Here is a 21,420-nt window from a genome sequence, read left to right as displayed (position 1 = left end):
GTGCACCAGCCTCTGGAGGGACAGTCGGAGATCTGACTCTCCGCCTCCACCCCTTGCAGGCAATGCCAAAAGAACTGTGCTAGCTGCCCTTTGAGGTCAGAAAAGTGATGTCAGATGAGAACATGAGGCATTCCGGTGGGCAGGGAGGGGAGGAGACTGGAGAGGCCAGGGTACGAGTTATCCTGAGCCTCTTCCAGCCTCCTTCACTCCCCCTCCGAAGTTGCCTTGCTAGATGAGCTAAAAAGCCCGTCTAGTGAAAACTGCAGGGCAGGAGGACGGGGAGGTGGAGATCGTCTGCACTCCTCCTCCTGCCCTGCATTGGATGATCAAATGCCTCTGAGTATGAGGGCTTCCAGTGACCAAGGGTGCAAATGATACGATTGCGCCCTTAGAAGCATAATAATGAGGCTCTCTCCCCCCCACCACCACACCACCTGCATGATAATGAAGAAAGTCTCCCAGAATAAGGGGCAAAATGTTAGGTAGGGCTAAGGCTTTGTTGTCAGCTTGACTGTAACAACAGGACAGCCTCAGAGTAAAACAATGATAGGAAAGGTCACTGTTGGAAACAGAGATGATCCCCTGCTCTCGTGCCCACAGAGCAGCCAGCCAGGGGGAGAAAATGGCAATACAATTAAAAATGAAAACTCACATTGGGCACACAAAAGCCAAATTTAAAAGCAGAAATCCAGTTAAAATCAGTTTTTAAAAGAAGCAGAATTACATAGTAAAAGCCTGTTGAAATAAACATGTTTTGAATTTAGTTAGTAAGATGGATCTCTACTGGGACCTAGGGATGGCGGAGAAATCCGCCACAGACTCCAATGAGTCCCAGAGTCCATGGCAGAATGGACTCCTCCTCCGCCACCCCCCGATATCCTGCCAGAACGGAACCTACCTGGCGGTGGCTGGTCCAGGTTGTCGTCTTCGTTTTGCAGCCATCTGCTGCCGGGCTGTGGCTGCAAATGGCGTCAGGCGTAGGGAATGCCATTTGCGTCCCTGCCCTTGGCTGTGATTGGCTACATAAATATTTACGTACACCCCTACCGGGGCCAGAGCTGAGAAGACCCTGAGATGATGGCATGTTTGTGACTTAGATATATACAATTATACATTAAGAGAGCTATCCTATGGTACCTGGGTAAGGATCTCAGCGTCCACTGGATGGTTCAGAAAATTCCTTCCAAGGAGACAGAACTCTGGTCTCAGAAAGGGGAGTTGGAGATCCACCCCACCACCACCACACACACACTCTCGCAGCCAGCAGAGAAAGATCCATGCTGACTGCCTCTCTGAGATCAGAAAATCAATCTCAGTTGAGGGAAAGGGGCATTCTGGTGGGTGGAGAGGGAGAAGACTGGAGAGGCCAGGATATGATCTATTCTGAACCCCCTCCAGCCTCCCTCCCTCCAACTCCAAAGTGCCCATCTAGCAAAAAGATCAAAGATCAGAAGGTGGGGAGGCACGGCAAAGTTCTCCTCCATTGCTCCTCCCGCCCTGCAGGCTTCAGCCTGATAGGGCATAGAAATCTTGGAAGCCTCTGAGTTTGTGAGTTTCCAAGCAGTGAGGGCACAGTCCATAGGACTGTGCGCCCTTAGTCAGGGATGGGGAACACGTGGCCCTCCAGATATTGTTGGACTGCAACCAATTATCCCTCACTATTGGCTATGCCGGCTACGGCAGATGGGCATTGCAATCCAACAAGATATGGAGGGCCATAAATTCCCCATCCATGAATTAAGTTCAAGCAACTTATCAAACATCCATCAACTTCAGAAAAAAAAAATCAAATAGAAAATTACTACAGAAAACCACTGTAAACACATAATATCAAAAGACTAGTATGTAGGGAAGTAAATATCTGCATTGTCCTGGTTACATTCTGAAGAACGATTATATATGTCAAGGGCTCCTTGGAGGCCTCTTTCAGTCTAATCCAGTAGCCAAGTCCAGACACAGACAAAGGGATTCCTTTCAAAGCTTTATTCTTCTTTTACAACTTAACAACTCTACCGTTTGCAACTAGATCTGAGCAGCACAGTACCTATGCCCTAAGTTGGAACAGTTGGTCCCCGTTAGAAAGGGAATTACTGGCAGACCCCTGAACTTAAGGACTAGGGAGAATCCCTCCCCTTTTCCCTTGGATCCTCTGGGCGCAGCTGTGGTTTGCGCGCCAACCGGGCACTACGCCTCCTTTCTGCGCCCTCCATTTGGTGCCGCTCTCTGCGTCGGCGTCGCGCGTCCATCAAGTCTGCGTCCCGCGCTCTGTCACTCCCAGGACTGCTATCTAAGCTAGGAATGCTGGTGGGAGGAATCTCGTTGCCCTTATTTTCGCCGTAGTCTACGTAAATCTTTACGTAGACTACAGCGACCAAATAAGGAACGCGAATGGTGGCTCCCTATGGGGGCCACCATTTGCGTACGCGCTTTTTTTTTTTAAAGTCACCCGTGATAGGCTACGTGACGATTTACGTAGCCTATCATGGCTGACTTTGCAGATCTAGCCGTGATAGGCTACGTTAATTGTCACATAGCCTATCACGGAGGCATTTTGTTTTTTTGTTTTTAACTTTTTAGTTCGCGGCCGGGCGAGGCGAGGCGCCTCCTCCCCGGCCTGAATTTCGGCCGGGAGAGGCGGGAAGCCTCCCCCCCGGCCTGAATTTCGGCCGGGTGAGATGGGAAGCCTCCCCCCCCGGCCTGAACTTCGCGGGTGGAGCAGCAAAGCGCCTCCCCCCCACCGCGAAAAGCTTCGAGGACAGGTAAGGGACTTGCGTGCACCCCTAAGTTTCCTTCTGTGCAAGCACCGGGTTATTACTGACCCCTAGAGGGATGCCGCTTTCGCTGGCGTTTTCATGGCAGACTATAGCGGGGTGGTTTGCCATTGCCTTCCCCAGTCGTGACTACTTTTCCCCCAGCAAGCTGGGTACTCATTTTACCAACCTCGGAAGGATGAAAGGCTGAGTCAACCTGAGCCGGCTACCCATGCCGAGACCCAACTTCCACTGGGAATCTGGGATCGAACTCAGGTCATGGGGAGAGTTTCAGTTGCAATACTGCTGCCTACCACTCTGTGCCACACGAGGCTCGAAATGTTTTTAACACGGCACCAAAAAGAAAACAAAGTTGGTGGCAATTGTTTCTCTTTTGGGAAATACACATAGTATTTACAGTTGCATGTATATAATAAGGGAGGTTTGCATGAACAGGTGAAGATTCTCAGGTGCTCTGCTCACCACCAGAAATGCAGGCCACTTCCCCCATCCCCTAAAGAATCTCTAGCAGACATTCATGAAGAATTCTCCATGCAAACAGATGTACGCCTGAGGAGCTCCTATACTCAAGACAGAGGCCCTGATCAGACAGCATCCCTCCTTGAGTGTAGGAGCTCTCTGTGCATACACCTGTATGTGCAGGTAACTTTTTCTCTTAAACGTGCACTAGATATTTGTCAGGGAAGGAGGGAGGCAGTGCACTGATCTGCTGGTGGGAAGGAGTAGCCATACGTCCCCCTCTGTGCATTCTGTCAATGCATGGAGGGAGTCACATGTCCCTCCCCATAGAGTTTTCAGAAAATGGTCTTTCTCCTGCTCCTTAAGTCATGTCCCAGATATCAATACAATGTCTTTAGCAGAGCCTGATAGTTAGAGACTTCTTTTTCTTCCTTCTAAACTTATTTCTTTCTTGTTTTTATTTAAGCAGTCTTTGTGCCACCACTTTTCGTTCGTTGTTGTTGTATTTTTAAAAGGGCTTCAGTAAATGTCATGCTAATGGAATGCTTGTTCTGTTCAAGAGGGACTTTGAAGTCCTGTGCTTTTATCTCAGATATCTCAAGGTTATCAAAGAACCACATTGTAAAGGAAATTTGTTCTGCATATACTCAGAAACATATTATTTCCACCAGGCTATATGTTCAGGGAGGGATTGAGAGTTCGTTTCCGGGCAACTTTCTTGTTTTTAATCCTGAAATCCTAATGGATTTAATGTAATGACCCTCACTTTCACCCTCCCTGGCTATATCCTTCGGATTTCTCCCCTCCCACTGCTCCGAATTCCAATCTCAATCGCTCTCTCTCTCTCTCTCATGCACATTACCCAAGTCTTTTGTTTGAAAATTCCATGGAGACAAATGTTCCTGAACCTTAGCAGAGTGCCCTTGCATCACATCCAGACAGAGAGCCCTGCAAAGCTGTAAGGACCCATTACATTACATCAGATTCCTGATGTACATTACATCAGCACTCCCCCCAGAAAAGAAAAGCAAGAAAGCTTTACCCCTTCTAAAAGAAAGGTTTCTCCCTCCACACACAATGAAGGGAGGACATATCCTTTTCTCACCCTACAAATGCCCCCCTTCTCCCTCTGGAGGTCATATCAGATTTTAAGTATAGCTGTGGAGTAAGATATCTTTCCAGATCAGCGGGGTGAAAAAATGGCTTCCAGTCCAGCCCCAGAAAAAGAAGGAGAGAAGGACTTTGTTGTCTGAATTCCAGCCGTCATACCACATTGTAGTGCTCACACCTCCTTAATGTCAAATCACACAACTAATGGAATATAATGTGAAGTAATGTTAAAGAGGAGAGGATGCCCTTTATCACGCAAAGTGTGCTTTTGTCCCACCATCATAGAGTTATTACAACCTTCACTACCATCAAGTCAATAAAACAGATGTAGGCTCTCCATGGCCCTTCCCCTATCCATAACCCCCTTCTGAATAAGTCAGATTAATCTTCTAGATCAGGAGTGAATTACATGCAGGTTTGACACACAGTTCTTTCATGTTTGATTTTGAAATTAAGCTCCCTGTGCCAAATACAGGTGCAACATTTCTCCACTATGAAGGTCCAGATGGGGAAAGCTCTGCCTGTTGAATTTCTGCCTGTGATACAGCTGAAACAATCTAAGAGCCCTTTTAATCACAGAGCCCCTTTTAATATGTTCTCGATGCCCTAAATGATTGTCCTAGAACAGGTGGTCATGGAACTGACCAGAGGGGAGGCGACCCTGGATTTAATCCTGAGTGGTGTCACCCAGGACCTATGAGATGTAAATCTTGTTGAACCAATTGGAAACAGTGACCACAGTACTATCAGATTTAATATATATTTAAGTGGAAAATTGCCTAGGAAGTCACTTTTGACTTCAAAAGAGGAAACTTCTCTAAAATGAGGGAACTGGTGAAAAGGAAGTTAAAAAGGAGAGTCAAAAGGATTAAATCCCTTCAAAATGCTTGGAGAGTACTCAAAACCACAATAATAGAAGCCCAGCTACATGTATACCACTAGTTAGGAAAGGTAGCACCAAGTCCAAGAGGTTGCCAGCATGGTCAGTAAGCAGGGTTACGGCTGGGAGCTATTAGAGAAAAGAGAGCTTTCTTCAGAAAATGGAAGCCTTGCTAGGGATGGCGGAGAATTCTGCCACGGATTTCAGTGAGGGTGAATGTACTGGCATTCAGCTCCCACTGAAACCCATGGCAGAACGGCCTCCCACCCCCCACAGAATCCCCCCGGGAAGAAGCTTACCTGGGGTGGATGCGGAGGTGGCGGCGGCTCCAGCGGCGGAGGCTGGTGTCTTGGCCGGCTGCTGCGGCTGCCATTTGCGTCCTTCCAGGCTGCCGTGATAGGCTACGTAAGTATTTACGTAGCCTATCACGGCAAAGAGCAGGGGCGCAAACGGCATAGTGGCCACCGTTTGCGCCCCTGCTCTTTGCCGTGATAGGCTATGAAAATACTTATGTAGCCTATCACGGCAGCCTGGAAGGACGCAAATGGCAGCTGCTATGACTGCTGCCATTTGCAGCTGCAGCAGCCCAGCCATGGCTGGAACTCTGGCTGCGGCTGGCCCCGGCCGGCGGCTCCACGAACCTGCTGTGGAGCGGAGCCAGCCGGGGAGGATTCCGGGGGAGGGACGGAGCGCCTCGCCCCCACCGCGAATGCCCCAGCACGGAACCACGTAGGTGTTTCGTACATCCAGGGCCTGCTGCAGCTGAGAGAGCCAGGGCCTGCAGGAGAGGCTACCACCACCACCGGGGAAGAGGCGGGCCTGCTGGTGATGGGCCTGCTGCTGCTGCTGCCGCCGCCACCGCTGCCGCTGCCACCACCACCAGGCCTTCCCTGGAGACTTCTGCCTGGCAGACCGCCAGTCCCTGCAGGACCAGGCCCCCAGGTACCGAGCCAGCTGTGCTGCTCCACCTGCCCTCCCTGGAGGGGCTACATAAGCTGGCTGGCTGAGGTGGCCTGGGAGAGCCAGGGCCTGCAGGAGAGAACACCACCACCACCGGGGAAGAGGCGCGCCTGCTGCTGCTGGGCCTGCGGCGGCGGCGGCGGCTGCCGCCACCACCACCACCACCACCACCACCTGGCCTTCCCTGTGGACTCCGGCCTGCAATTATTTTTAAGGGGATTTTTAATTGTTGTGTGTGTGTGTGTGTGTGTGTGTTTTCTTTTTCCTGGGGGATTTTGTTGTGGCTTTAGGGGTGGGTAGCCTGCCTGATAGGCGGGAGTGTGGGGGCATGTGTACACCTGATGGAGGCAGTGGGGGGAGTGTTGGGGGTCAGAAGATACCGAGGCTGGGTGGCAGGTGCTGCCGGAGTGCTAGGGGTAGGCCATGCCAGGTAAGGGGAACAAGGGAGAGATGTGTAGTATCTGTCCCCTGCTCCGGGCCTGTTCAGAGCCAAAGGATGGCTGGGGGAGGCATGACCCCATCTTCTGGCCTTCGTTTGCTGCTCTGCAATGCCAGGTCTGTTACCCAGAAAACCTCCCTCATCCATGACATGATCCTGGATGAGGGTGCAGACCTGGCATGTATTACGGAGACCTGGCTGGCCGAGGCTGCTGCTCCAACCCTTGCAGCCATGTGTCCAGCTGGATTTTCGTATGCACAGCAGCCGAGGGATGGGGATCAGGGAGGGGGAGTGGCTGTTATCTACTGAGAGTCCTTGTTCTTCACCAGACCCCCTCTCCGGGAGACCAAGGTTGCTGAGTGCATGTACTGGAGGTTGGGCCCGAAGGGCAGTCTGGGGATTCTGCTCGTGTACCGTCCACCCCGCTGCACGACTGACTCCCTGGCTGAGGTGCTTGAGATGGTCTCTGATGTGCGTGTACAGTCTCCTAACTTACTGGTGTTGGGGGACTTCAACGTACATTCGGAGGCCATCCTCACAGGAGCACCTCGGGACTTCATGGAGACCATGGCATCCTGGGAGCTGCACCATATTCTAAGTGGGCCCACCCATGTAGCCGGTCATGCACTAGACCTTGTGTTTGTTTCTGGAGAAGTGGGGAGTGATCTGGAAGTCGGGGGTATATCCACCACCCTCTTGTCATGGTCAGATCACTATCTGGTGATGTTGGACTTCTCGGTTCCCCAACCCCGCCGCAGGGGTGGAGGACCCATTAAAATGGTCCGCCCCAGGCGTCTTATGGATCCAAATGGATTCCTGAATGCGCTTGGGGATTCTCTGGGGCATGCCAACGGCCACTCGGTGGAGACCCTGGTGGATAGCTGGAATGCCGCAATCACTGGGGCATTAGATCAGGTGGCTCTGAAACGCCCTCTCCCCCTGAACAGGGCTCGGACTGCACCATGGTTCAATCTGCGGTTACGAGCTCTGAAACAGGAGGTGAGATGTCTAGAGCGCCGGCGGCGGAAGTCTCGCTCCAAAGACGATCAGACACGGGCTAGAGCTGTATCTTCAGCCTATCACATGGCGGTGAAGGCAGCAAAAAAGGAATATTATGCTGCCTCCATTGCGTCTGCAGAGTGCTGTCCCAGGAGGCTGTTCCAAGTGGTCCGGAGCCTGGTCGGTCCTGTGGCTCCGGAACCACTGGAGCATTCTAAGGCCTCCTGTGAGGCCTTGGCAAGGCACTTGGCAGATAAAATTGATCAGATTAGGTGTGTTACTCTGCACACTGTGGATACAGTTAGTGAGCAAGAGGCGGCCTGTGGCAAACTGGTTTTGTGGGATCGGTTCCAGCTTCTTCCTCCTGAAGAAGTGGACAAGGTGCTTTCATCGGTACGGCCGACCACCTGCTTACTTGATCCTTGCCCATCTTGGCTCATTATGAGCTGCAGAGAGAGACTGGGTGAGGGGATCAGGGTGGTGGTGAACGTCTCCCTTGAGGAGGGAGTGATGCCATCAGCCCTCAAGGAGGCAGTGATAAGACCGCTCTTAAAGAAGCCCTCCTTGGTCCTCAAGTTTTGAACAACTTTTGCCTAGTCTCAAATCTGCCATTTTTGGGCAAGGTGATTGAGCGGGTGGTGGCGGTGCAGTTGAAGGCACACTTGGAAGAAACTGATTATCTAGACCCATTTCAGTCGGGCTTCAGGCCTGGGCATGGGACAGAAACGGCCTGGGTCGCCTTGGTAGATGATATGAGGAGGGCTCTGGATAGGGGTGAATGCTCCTTCCTTGTTCTCCTCGACCTCTCAGCGGCTTTTGATACCGTTGACCACGGTATCCTCCTGGACCACCTGGAGGGGTTGGGCATTGGGGACACCATATTGCGGTGGTTCCGGTCCTTCCTCTCCGGCAGGTACCAGAGGGTAGCACCGGGTGAGGAGGTTTCGGACCCGTGGCCACTTACTTGTGGGGTGCCACAGGGTTCCATCCTCTCCCCGATGCTATTTAACATCTATGTGAAGCCGCTGGGGGCTATCATCAGGAGGTTTGTGGTGCAGTGTCATCAATATGCGGATGACACCCAGCTCTACCTCTCATTTAAATCTTCACCAAGATTGGCCGTAGAATACCTGTCCAAATGTCTGGAGATGGTGAGTGGCTGGATGGGGAGGAATAGGCTGAAGCTGAACCCTGACAAGACCGAGGTACTTTTGGTAGGAGACAAGAGGAGGCTGGGGGATGTTGACCTGGTGTTGAATGGGGTACGGCTACCCTTGAAAGACCAGGTCCGCAGCCTGGGGGTCATTTTGGACTCCCAGCTGTCCATGGAGGCTCAGGTGTCAGCTGTGAGCCGGACAGCGCTGTATCAACTCCATCTGATACGGTGGCTGCGCCCCTTCCTTCCCGACCATCTGCTCCCATCGGTAGTACATGCCCTGGTCTCCTCTCGTTTAGACTACTGTAATGCGCTCTACGTGGGGTTACCCTTGAAGACGGTTTGGAAACTGCAGCTGTAACAGAACGCGGCGGCTCGCCTGATTAAAGGCAGCCGCCGGCGAGATCACATCACTCCAGTGCTGAAGGAGTTGCACTGGTTACCAGTTGTTTTCCGGGCCAAATTCAAAGTGTTGGTTCTGACCTTTAAAACCCTATATGGTTCCAGCACAGCCTATCGTAAGGAGCGCCTCCAGCAGCACCAGACAGGCCTCTTAACAAGATTAGGGATGGGGGAGAATTTCTCCCCGAAACTTCGGGGGGCCAAGCGCCAACGCATTCGGTCCTCCGAAAGTTGTTCAGAGAAATTCTCCTCCCCCCCCCCCCGGGATGGGACTTACCTTTCACAAATGTCCCTCCCGGCGGCGGGTCCCGGCGGCAGTTCGGCAGGTCTTCGTCAGGGGCGGGGGCGGCAGCCATTACAAGCAAAGTAAAAAACAAACAAACGCCCCTGTGATAGGCTACATAAAGTAAAACAAAAAACAAAAAACACACACCCGTGACAGGCTACGTGACGATTTACGTAGCCTATGACGGCTAGATTTGCAAAGTCAGCCGTGATAGGCTACGTTAATCGTCACGTAGCCTATCACAGGTGACTTTAAAAAAAAAAAGCGCGTACGGCTAATGGCGGCCCTCATAGGGAGCCGCCATTTGCATTCCTTATTTGGTCCCTGTAGTCTACATAAAGATTTACGTAGACTACGGCAAAAATACGGGCAACGCAAATAGCTGCCACTGCCGCAGCCGTTCCCTTATTAACCTTATTTATAGCATTCCCTTATTTTCGCCGTAGTCTACATAAATCTTTACGTAGACTAGACATGCCAAAATAAGGAACGCAATTGGCGGTGCCCATGGGCCACCGCCATTTGCGTACGCGCTTTTTTTTTTCCAAAGTCACCTGTGATAGGCTACGTGACGATTTACGTAGCCTATCACGGCTGACTTTGGAAATCTAGCCGTGATAGGCTGCGTAAATCGTCACGTAGCCTGTCACGGGTGTGTGTTTTTTGTTTTTTGTTTTACTTTTTTATTTTGTAATGGTGGCGGCGGCCACCGGTCGGGAGACCGGCCGCCGCCCCCGCCCCCGCCAAAACGCCGCCGAACTGCCGCTGGGACCCGCCGTCGAGAGGGACATTTGCCGAAGGTAAGTCCCATCCCGGGGGGGCAGGGGGCCGGCGGAGAATTTCCCCAACACTTTTGGGGGGCCGAATGCGTCGGCACTCGGCCTCCCAAAGATTCGTGGAGAAATTCTCCGCCATCCCTAGGGGCAACCCCAAACGCCATCCCTAGGGGCAACCCACAAAATAGGCAAAACAACAACAGCAGTGGCAACAACAAGGAACATTGGAAATGGTATGGACAAAGATTTTTAGGCATATATATTCTGGTGAGGGTGCTTCCTACTCATTCAACAAAGCCCCATTGTTGCAGATCTTACTGCCCTTGATTGTTCTACAACAGTCAAAACCAAATGCCAAGGCTAATCCTCCCCACCATCAGAACGATCATATTTTTGCTCAAATGCATACATGACAAATGGGCAAAAATCTGCCCCTATTTTGCACCAATAAAAGCAAATACAAAATGTGTTAGCACAATTATGTGCTCAAATAATAAGATTAAGACAGCTGATTACCTGCGTAATCACTCACACTTTGATCTTTCCAATTTGGCAGCTTAGGCAGGAGCCCTATATTTAATGGGTTTGCACTTCAATTATTCCCACCAAACTGTGGGCACAAAAGTCGACATTATACTGAGGATTCTTTGAATATGCAGCCCATTGTAAACTGGCAGTAGTATACAAAGCAAGACAAGAAAAAGAAAGAAGTGCATATCTCGCAAGTCTTTATTTCAGTGTTTCCTACATCAAGAGAATTAATGTTATCTCTGTTGCTTGGTTGAGTCAGATACATTTTCTGTGGGAGTGCAGATTACATGATGTTCCAAGAGCACTTAGACTGGAAATATATTTGTCACTCAAATTCCTCAGAACCAGCAGGGGTAATCTTAGTGATTATGTTTAAGCATTTACTTCCTATTGCAGCAAAGGTAAGCTGTCTCTTTTTTGTTTTTATGCAATCTATAATCCATATCGAACATAGTATGCAATGCCATTTTCAGGCATTGCCTCCATGTGTCCATAAAATACATGGAGGGGATGCAAGCAGCAAGACTGTAAATACTTCCAGGCCTCCACACTGTGGCTGGAAGGCCTGCAAACGGGAGCCAATGCACATTTATCCCTTGAGCTGTCCCTTTGCTGACCTTCCAACTAAAATGCAGAGGCTAAGGAGGCAATGGGGCATGGTAACATTGGGAACAAGCCTAGGGATGAAAGAATCAGCAAAACTCAAGCTCATCGAAATTCTCTGAGTTCTGCTGCAAAACTCGGTCTGACTCTTTCCTTTTCCAGAATATGAGCTTTGTTGTTTCTGTTGTTTAAATGGGAAAAGTCTACATTTAGATGCACTTTTTTAAAAAATGTGCATCTAAATGCATAGGTTTCCCACATTGTCTAATCCATGATTCCCCCCCCATGCGCATTTTAAAAGTGCACATTTCTTTAATGAATGCATTTTGCAAAGGCAATCTCAAGCTCAGGAATATGCGACCTTTGCCCAAAAACGTACTAGCGTTTGTGTTTGGGGGTGCAGATGGGGCAAGTTCTGCAGTTTAATGAACTGAGACCAATAGAGTTAGTTCCCTTCTTCCCGCCACACATTTAATGGATGTGTGGAAGGAACACTTGATAAAGGCTTGTGGCTGAAACTATACAAGAAGTTACCATCTGGGAGTGTGCTACTGCTTTGCAAGGGAATATATTACATCCAGGACTGAGTGAGTATAGCTGAACAGCTCTGCTTCTCCACCTGTGGCTAAAACTAGAAAAGGAGCTGCTGCTTAACCAGTAGCAGTCTTCAGGCTGTACAGTTTGGGTAACATCTGGGCAGAATGACAGGGGTGGATGGTTCTCTGAGAGGTTTGCTCTTTTTAGTGCCTAGCTTGGTGGAGCTCTACAACATTTTAATCTTTCTCCTCTCCATTTACATATACCCACACTATAGTGTTTCATTCCATTCCTGGTTTTCCATCCTCCCCACTCTCCACCTCCCCAGTCAACATGGCTACAGAGCAGACATGCTCAGTCCTCACTGGGCTGTTTTGGGGTCCCACCCACTTAACGGTATTTTATAGTGTTTTTTTTTACAGTTTTGCAAACCTCAGGGTACCTCAGAGTCTATAGATGCCTCTTGTGCATGGGTGGAGCCATTATGGCAATAAGCAGTGACACTCACCCCTGGACACTGGAAATAGAGGGGATGGGGATGATGATCTTATGCTTCTGATATATTTGTTTTTAGTAACTGATTCCAAAAAGTTTATATTAAGCATTGATTTTTCTGATAAATTATTTTCACATTATAGTTTTTTTTATATTCTACTGTATCTGAATTGTTTGTTGGATTCAGTGTTTTTGTATTATTGATTTTTTTTGCTTTTGATACTATGTTGATATGGTTATATTGACTGAAATGTTATTCATATGTGGTCGGTCATTGGTTAGTTGCTCTGAGAACACTATGTTGTTGGAAAAGTGGCATTCAAATATTAAACCTAATCTAATATTTCTGGTTCTGGAAAGAACTATAGAGAGCTAAAGACTACAGCACATAACCACATACCAAGTGGAACTGGCTTCTACATTCTGAGACATCTGTCTGCCTTTCCTTTGTGGGAGCTCCAACACACAAATTAAAAAAATGCATAAAAAAAACCAATATATGCCTGCAGATTAGATGACAGGCTTTTAGAATTTGCAGAGATTCATTAGTAGCTGTGTAATTGCACATAATGAGAAACAAAGCAAATGAAACAATATACATTATTGGACAATTAGGACCAGACTACATGTGACATTATTCCTGCAGTTAAGAATTGTGTGACTTAAAAAAAAGAGGAGAAAATAGCAGCTGTGGATCCCCACCCCACCCCTGCACCCCCACCCCCATTGTCCTTGTGGCTGCTATTGGCTTCAGGATGGAGACTGATTCACACCGATGGGAGCTTTCCTCCTAATACAAATCAAAAAAAGGAGGGGGAATCTGGATTAGGACCATGGACCAAAGGGTAAAATCCCTCAAACACCAGAGTCCTGATCAGACTGGACCAGAGACACCCCCCCCCCCGCTGCTTTTTTCTTTTAAAAAATAAAGTTTGGCTCTTTGGGTTAGATCCAGACTTAGTTATTGAATTCAATGAGACTTCAGTTGACCATGGCTAACATAAGACCCCATTGATCATGACTAACATAAATCCCATTGATTTCAATGTATCTCTTCTAAGTATGACTAAGGCTGGATCCAACTTCATGTCTTTAAAATACTTGAGTTGGTCTTTCATATACAGAGAAGTCTCCTGCAGGCTGAGGTGTTCAGAGTAAAAAGATGATACGTACCTAGCCTAGGAATAAGAAACATAAATATAATTTGCTAGATCGAGCCAATTTTTTAAAAAATGTACCATTCGTTTCAATGAACGTATTTTAATATTTTTCCTTTGGCTAAATTGTGCCCATGTTGGACACAATGCAACAGGGAGAAATATGGGTGCTGCAGCACACACCTTTCCCAGCTCTGCAAAGAGTAATGCAAGCCAGATTGATCCAGGCAAGATTGTTTTGAATAAAATATAAAACCCATCATCAGTCAGGGGAGAGCAGAGTGTTGGATTAAGTCTTTTCTCCCCCCTTCATACTGAACAGATGATTGCTTCTTTCCAACACAATCCAATTCCTTCTGGCTCAGACCAGGTATGCAGCACCCGTTTCAGTGCCTTTGTTCCTCCCCTGGATTCTAGTTATTGTATTGCTGCACTGTATTATTCTTCAAGGATAAAAACATGGATAACTCAGATTGTTCTGACATTCCCTTTCTCCCCACCTCCTGCCCCCATGTCCACCAAATACCATCAAATATGGAAGCATCTACACATAGAGAGTTGAATCTTGATTTGAGCTGGATCAACTGTGCTGGCCAAAGTGAAATTCCCTTCCCTCTCCTTCCTATGGCAGCCCCTCCAACCCCCTGAAAATGCTACAGAGTCAGGAGACTCTGCTGAATGGGGGGAGGGGATAATCCCCCCAAATCAGGCAATGGGACCTTCCACCAGCAGAATCTCACGGAAGGCAGATTCTGGATCCAAGCCATATATGTTACTTTTGCTTGTTCATATGTCACTTATGAGAACACAAAGCTCTGCTTGAACAGGCCGAAGCATCCTGATTCCCACAGAGGTAAACCAGATGCTTCAAGCGGGGCATGAGGCAATAGGCCTCTCCTGCTGTGTTTCCCCAGAGATGCTTCCTTTTGTTTGTCCTGAATCTCCCATCATTCAGTTTCCTTGGGTGACCCTAGTTTCTAGTATGATGAGATATCCGCTTCTAAACCTCTGTCTTGTGTCCGGTGTCCCGCCCACCCAGCCACTGGTACTCACCTTTTTTCTAAGCCAAAAAGGCCAACTGTAACCTTTCCTCATAGAGGAGATGATCTCTTCTGCATTTATTAAATTGTCCTTATCAGGGTTATCAAGAAAATATCACTTGTGTTGAGCACATGCTCTGACATATGCCAGTTTTCCAACAGAACAGAAAGATAGTCGAAAGTTATTGGCTTCTTCCATACTGTCCATCTCACCACTGCCATGCCAAAAGATTAAGCAAACAACGCTAAACATATATGATCTTCTGAATGGGCTCTGATCTTTTTTTTATGCATAAATTAGTATTTACCGTTCATTTTGCATTTTGGCAGTGGCTGCATCCACTGTCATTTAACTACTCCAAATAATGTATTCTCATCTCTGTTGCATTAAACTATTTCTACCAAGGCTAATGATTTCCTGATTTCCCCATGCCAGTGAGCTGGCAATAACAAATGATGCCTCTGTCTTTTGCATGTTGCAAGTAGTTTAAATTATATTTTACATACCCATTTAAAGGATCATTAGTTAAGTTAATATCCTTGCTATTCAGGAACATCTAGCATGTTGGTAAAGGATTGGCTCACTCACGGTATATTCTCAAGTAACTCTTGCAATCAAAGTTAGGCCTCCTCGGTACTAGCACGCCTACGTTTCAATGTTTCAGCTGCTCCATCTCCACTGCCATCAGACTCCTTCTACTGATTACTCTTAAGCATGACATCTCTCATTGGTATCACCATCAGCTCTACCTGCTCACACCACTTGCAGCCAAACCTTCTGCTAAATCCCATGGTCCTCTTTGTTCCTGATGGGGAGCCTCAGGACTGCAGACCAAATCTGGCCCTCCTGTGGTTCCAATCCAGCCCTCCTGTGTTCCCCAGAGGACTCCCTCCCCCTTTTCCTGACCATACTTTCTTTCCCCTGACTGCTGATTAGTTGGTGCTGTTCCACATTTGCTTTTGCACATTATTTCCCCCATCCTTAAAGATCGAAATGCCTCCCCTAAGGCTTAGTTACTTGGCTCAGCCCACCAGCTGAATGCAGCCCCCCAACAGTTTCTTCAACCCTGAATTCTGCCCTCAAGCTGAAAGTTTTTTTCCCCACCCCTGCCCTATCAGAATAACTTACAGATAATTCCTCCAACTTTTCAACAATGAGTTGGATAACGAAGGACAAAATCCACCAGAACAGTTCCTATCAGCAGAGCCCAAATATGGGGATGGAAATTTATGGGGTCCCAGAAATCCAGTGGTAGGGGGCATCCCAGGTTGTAACCCCATTGCCATGGAGGAAAAATAATTGAGCTAGTTTGAGAGAAAGAGAAATTTGTGCTTCCCTAAGTGACATGCTCAAAGCTCTACCAGTCTTAGAGCTCCTTGCACATAGGCAGGTGGGAAGGACAAAGCACCGTAATAATCAGGCACAGTGGGAATCAATGGTACTGGTAGGATTTGTAGGCCCAACGTATTTGTGAGTAAGGGTGCAATCCTATGCCTGCTTAGACAGAAAAAAGTCCAACAACTCTTAGCATTCCCCTGGAAGCACTTCTGGTTGGTGAATCTGAGAGCTGTAGGACTTTTTTTCCGTCCAAACATGCATAGGATTGTGTCTTAAATGTCTAGTTCGCAGAACATGCGCGCGCACACACACACACACACAATACTGCCATGTCTGGCTAAATACAGATCAGGTAGCCAAAAACATTAGGAGGTTACACAAAGGGAACTAAAAGAAACTAAAGGATACCAACCGACCCACCCATTTTTCAAAACAGACAAAGCCTTTTTTGCAGTTTGGCTCAGGTAGAAAATGTAAAAGAAAGAAAGAAAGAAAAAGTGTCGTTCTCTCCTCACGACTTGCTGCCAACTACATCTATGGCAGATGAATTCACATGTTAGGACATTCTCTCTAATCAAGATGTTTTTTAACCACAGATTCGGACTTGCCCTCGATGAAGAGTTTATATAGAACACCTACTCCTTGGCAATTACAGGTGAAAGGGATGTGAATTGTTTTTCCTTCTCTCCTTGAATGCAAGTATCAAAAATTCTTAGGTATGGAAGGACTTTAGGTCAAGCGCAAATCCTCCTCCTCCATCTTTCAGCCTTCAATAAGGCGCTTGAAATTTATTGCAGCAATGTCCACGTAGCCATTTGTGCCACTATGTTTTATCATGAGTAATAAGGCCTTGTGTTTGTTCTCATCTCCTGTATGTGCAATAAAAATGCCAAACGTTTGTTTCTTCATCATATTAATTATTATTTCCCATTCTATCTGGTGTAAGAAATCCATATTAAATATAGCTTTGTCCTTTTTGGAATGCACAGAGAAATATTCCTGGATGTATATGACTATACATCTCCAGATTTTATACAAGTGTAAGTCATAGAATTCATGTTCTGTGTGGGCTGACTTTTTACATTAAATATCTAAAAAAATCAAGTGTGTGAATTTTAATCACAGCCACACATATGCCTACCATTCAATTGCCATACATATTGCTGATACAAATTTAAGATCAAAGCTTAAATCTCTAGTACTAATATTTAAGTACCACAATCCTTATCCAATCAGTTTGCAATGAAGAACATCAATATGATGCCAATGGAATTCCATGGTTCCTGATGGCACAGTTATTGATATATTTCTTTCTAAGCATTCCTTTACTCACATGACAAGCTTGGCCATTAAATTAGTATTTTGCTTGACTAATTGTTGTTGTTGTTCAGTCGCTCAGTCGTGTCCGACTCTTCATGACCCCATGGACCATAGCACGCCAGGCCTTCCTGTCCTGCACTCTCTCCCGGAGCGTGCTCAAGTTCATATTCATTGCATCGCTGATGCTATCTAGCTATCTCATCCTCTGCCGTCCCCTTCTCCTTTTGCCTTCAGTCTTTCCCAGCATCAGGGTCTTTTCCAGAGAGTTTTCTCTTCGCATTAGGTGGCCAAAATATTTCAGCTTCAGCTTCAGTATCTGTCCTTCCAATGAGCACTCAGGATTGATTTCCTTTAGGACTGACTGATTTGACCTCCTTGCAGTCCAGGGGACCCGTAAGAGTCTTCTCCAGCACCACAGTTGGAAAGCATCAATTCTTTGGCACTCAGCCTTCCTTATACTTGACTATAGCCCAGTCTAAAGAAATACTTCAGATCATGTTACTTTGTTATCCATTCATTCATTCATTACATTTCTATACTGCCCAGTAGATGAAGCTGTCTGGCTTCATAAAATGCAGTATGATTATATATATATATTTTAAAATATTATATATATATATATATATATATATAAAACTACAGTATTAAAACAAGCAGCAGTGTAGAGATTTAAAAATACAATAACAGATTTTAAAATAACAAAAACTAAAGAACTGTCTCGACCTCCCTGGAGGAATCCTCTTCGGAGGATGAACTGGAACCTTCAGATCCAGATGCTCCCAGAGAACAGATTGTCTCAGGCAAAAAGCCAAGACTGTCCGTCCTGATTCCTCCAGGGTGATGCCTTCAGATCTGCCTCCTTAAGAAGTTGACAGCTCAGCTTCTGAGGCAGAAGGGGTTGCTGAGCCACCACCTAGCCCCCAAGAAAGAATGCCGGCACCTCACACTTCAGACTAGGACAGTGGACAGGAGGAGTGTCTGCTTGCTGAAGAAGGCTCCTCATGAGGAGGGCTTCTTATACAAGTCTCTGACATGAAACAGCTGAGTCCTGGGTGGGGCTCTCTGGAAGCTCTAGGATATAAGCTCTCAGTGGTGACTTACTGGCTGCTGGAACAACATCTTGCCTCAGTTTCTAGTGTTTTGAACCCTTGTTCCTCTGAACTTGCTCTGAAACTGAATCTTTGTGTTACTGGCCTTAGGGTGCCTGCTTGAATCTATTCTTGGACTGTTTATCTGTGTTTAGACCTTGGCTGCTCCTCAGACCTTTCTCTTGGAACTCTCCCTGTTGCCTGGTAATAGTGTGCCTTTGATCATTGATTCACTTGCTTGGATTTGCTTTGATGCTGTGACTGACCCAGCCAAAGCAGAACAAGAATGAAAATGCCTGAGAGAATTAGAAGGTCTTCACCTGGTGCTGGAAAGGCCACAATATAGATCCCAGGTGAGCCTCTCTGAGGAGGGTATTCCACAACTGGGGTACCAGCTCTGAAAAGGCCCTATCCTTAATAGCCACCTGCCTCTTTTGGTGGGAGCACCTGGAGGAGGGTCTCTGAAGACAATGTGAGGGTCTGGGCAGGAAGTGATATCTTATGAAAACATCATTGTCAAGATAGTGTTTCAGTTCACTAGTCATTTTCACTACTATGACACAGACCTCTAGAAAAACCTGAAAGCCAGTTATGTGAATAGCCCTCTTAAATGTATGGAAGTCTTATAACACTGGTGATATTATTATTATTATTATTATTATTATTATTATTATTATTATTATTATTACCATCATCATCATTTCTATATTGCCCCATAGCAAAAGCTCTCTGGGTGGTTTACAGAGATTAAAACATTAAAATAGAATATGCAGAGTTTAAAAGCCATTTACATAAAACATACAGACAACATACTAGGGATGTACGAAAGTCACTTACCTTTCCGCGGATTATGTTGATGGTGGGGGGAGGCATTCCGTCCCTCCCCCCAGAATCCTCGACGGGGGGAGGCGATCCGTTCCTCCCCCCCGGAATTCTCCATGGCCAGCTGTGCTTCCCGGCAGGTCTGCGGAGCAGCCGGCCGGGCCCAGCCAGGCCAGAACCATACGCAGCCGGATTTCCAGCCGTGGAGGGCTCTGGGGAAAAAACAAAACCGTGTACGCAAATGGCGGCGGTTGCGGCCGCCGCCGCCATTTGCGTTCCTTATTTTTGGCCGTCTTAGTCTACGTAAATATTTACGTAGACTATGACGGCGAAAATAAAGGGGAACGCAAATAGCGTAGCGGGCACTATTTGCGTCCCTTTTTGATTCACCATTTTAGCCTACATAAATATTTACTTAGGCTAAAACGGCAAATCAAAAAGGGACGCAAATAGCACCGGCTACGCTATTTGCATTCCCCTTTATTTTTGCCGTCATAGTCTATGTAAATATTTTGTAAATATATATTCTATAAACCTGATTGAACCTTCCTTTCAGCTAGCACATATGTATAGGTCTTTGCCCCTTTTGAATGGGGGCAGACCCTTATTGTAAACCGTTTTTCCTCGTCTTTGTTGCCTGGCTGACAAGGACTAATGCCATGTAAAGGTTCTTGCACACAGCATCTCTGCACCTAGGTAGGTATGAGAACTTAGTTTTTGCTCCCAAAACACATAAGCATGCCCTCTTCGAAGCTACAAACATGAATGTGTGAGCAGGTGCCCACTGAAATTTGTCCCAGTTCTATTTGTGCAGCATTCCTAATTTGTGCAAATTTCCTCAGTAGACTGAATCAGTCCTGCTTTAACCTATGGAGGAAAGTTGTGCAAATTTGATGAGATTTGTGCAAATCTCCCATTTGTTTCTGTTTGATTTGCACAAGTTTCCCATTTACACAGAGCAAGCAGCATGAATGCAAACAGTACTTGGGCACACGATGAGCGGTGAGACAATGTTCGAAGAATCCTGGCCATCTGAAACATCGCTCATTCACCCATCCCTACTGCACCTCACATGAAGATTGATTCTTTGCTGGCGTTGCACAACCGCTGCCACAATAGAGTAGTAGCACAGGTGTCCCTTGAGGCTGATCTCATGCCCCGGGGGGGGGGGCATAGCTCAGTGGTGGACCACGTGCCTTGTATGCTCAAGGTCTTATCCAGGTGGAGTCCCTGGCATCTCCAGTTAAAAAGGGCACCAGGCAGCAAGTGACGATATAAAGGTCCTCTGCCCAAAATTCTGGAGATACGCTCCTAGTCAGAGAAGACAATATTCGGCTGGATTAGGGATGGCGGAGAATTTCTCCCCGAAACTTCGGGGGGCCGAGCGCCAACGTGTTCAGCCCCCCAAACAAGTTTCGGGGAGAAATCCTCCGCACCCCCCCGCACCCCCCCCGGGACGGGACTTACCTTCCCTGAATGTCCCTCCCGGCGGCGGGTCCGGCTGGCGGTTCGTCCGGTGTTCGAGCGGGGCGGGAGCGGCAGCCAGTCTTTCGACCGGTTGCCGCCCCCGCCATTGCAATCAAAGAAAAAAAAAAAACCGTCCCCTGATAGGCTACGTGACGATTCACGTAGCCTATCACGGCTAGATTTGCAAAGTCAGCCGTGATAGGCTACGTGAATCGTCACGTAGCCTATCACGGGTGACTTTAAAAAAAAAAAAAGTGTGTACGGATAATGGCGGCCCCCATAGGGAGCCGCCATTCGCGTTCCTTATTTGGTCGCTGTAGTCTACGTAAATGTTTACGTAGACTACGGCGAAAATAAGGGCAACGCTATTTGCGTTGCCCTTATTTTCGCCGTAGTCTACGTAAACATTTACGTAGACTACAGCGACCAAATAAGGAACGCGAATGGCGGCTCCCTATGGGGGCCGCCATTCGCGTACACACTTTTTTTTCTTTTTTTTTAAGTCACCCGTGATAGGCTACGTGACGATTCACGTAGCCTATCACGGCTGACTTTCCAGATCTAGCCATGATAGGCTACGTGAATCGTCACGTAGCCTATCAGCGGACTTTTTTTTTTTTTTAACTTCCGTGTTCGCGGCCGGGCGAGGCGGGAAGCCTCCTCCCTGGCCTGAATTTCAGCCGGGCGAGGCGGGAAGCCTCCCCCCCGGCCTGAATTTCGGCCGGGCGAGGCGGGAAGCCTCCCCCCCCCGGCCTGAACTTCGCGGGGGGAGCAGCGAAGCGC

At 47.6% G+C, this 21,420-nt stretch overlaps 1 protein-coding gene across 1 annotated transcript in view; it reads left to right on the top strand.

Moving 5' to 3' along the window:
* The first annotated feature begins 11,053 nt into the window (after positions 1-11,053).
* Positions 11,054-21,420, top strand: part of LOC146354309 (uncharacterized) — a 45,046-nt gene continuing 34,679 nt past the window's right edge. Inside the window, exon 1 of the mRNA XM_084832394.1 lies at positions 11,054-11,170. Coding sequence (XP_084688520.1) covers positions 11,057-11,170 — 114 coding nt within the window. The 5' untranslated portion in view covers positions 11,054-11,056. The remainder of the gene's footprint in view (positions 11,171-21,420) is intronic.

Source organism: Heloderma suspectum, chromosome 2 (assembly GCF_057233095.1).
Source record: "Heloderma suspectum isolate Gila_16-S chromosome 2, 16-S_ref, whole genome shotgun sequence".
NCBI classification, from domain to species: domain Eukaryota; kingdom Metazoa; phylum Chordata; class Lepidosauria; order Squamata; family Helodermatidae; genus Heloderma; species Heloderma suspectum.
The sequence above is the reverse complement of the archived record's forward strand: the minus strand, read 5'-3'. Positions and strand labels throughout refer to the sequence as shown.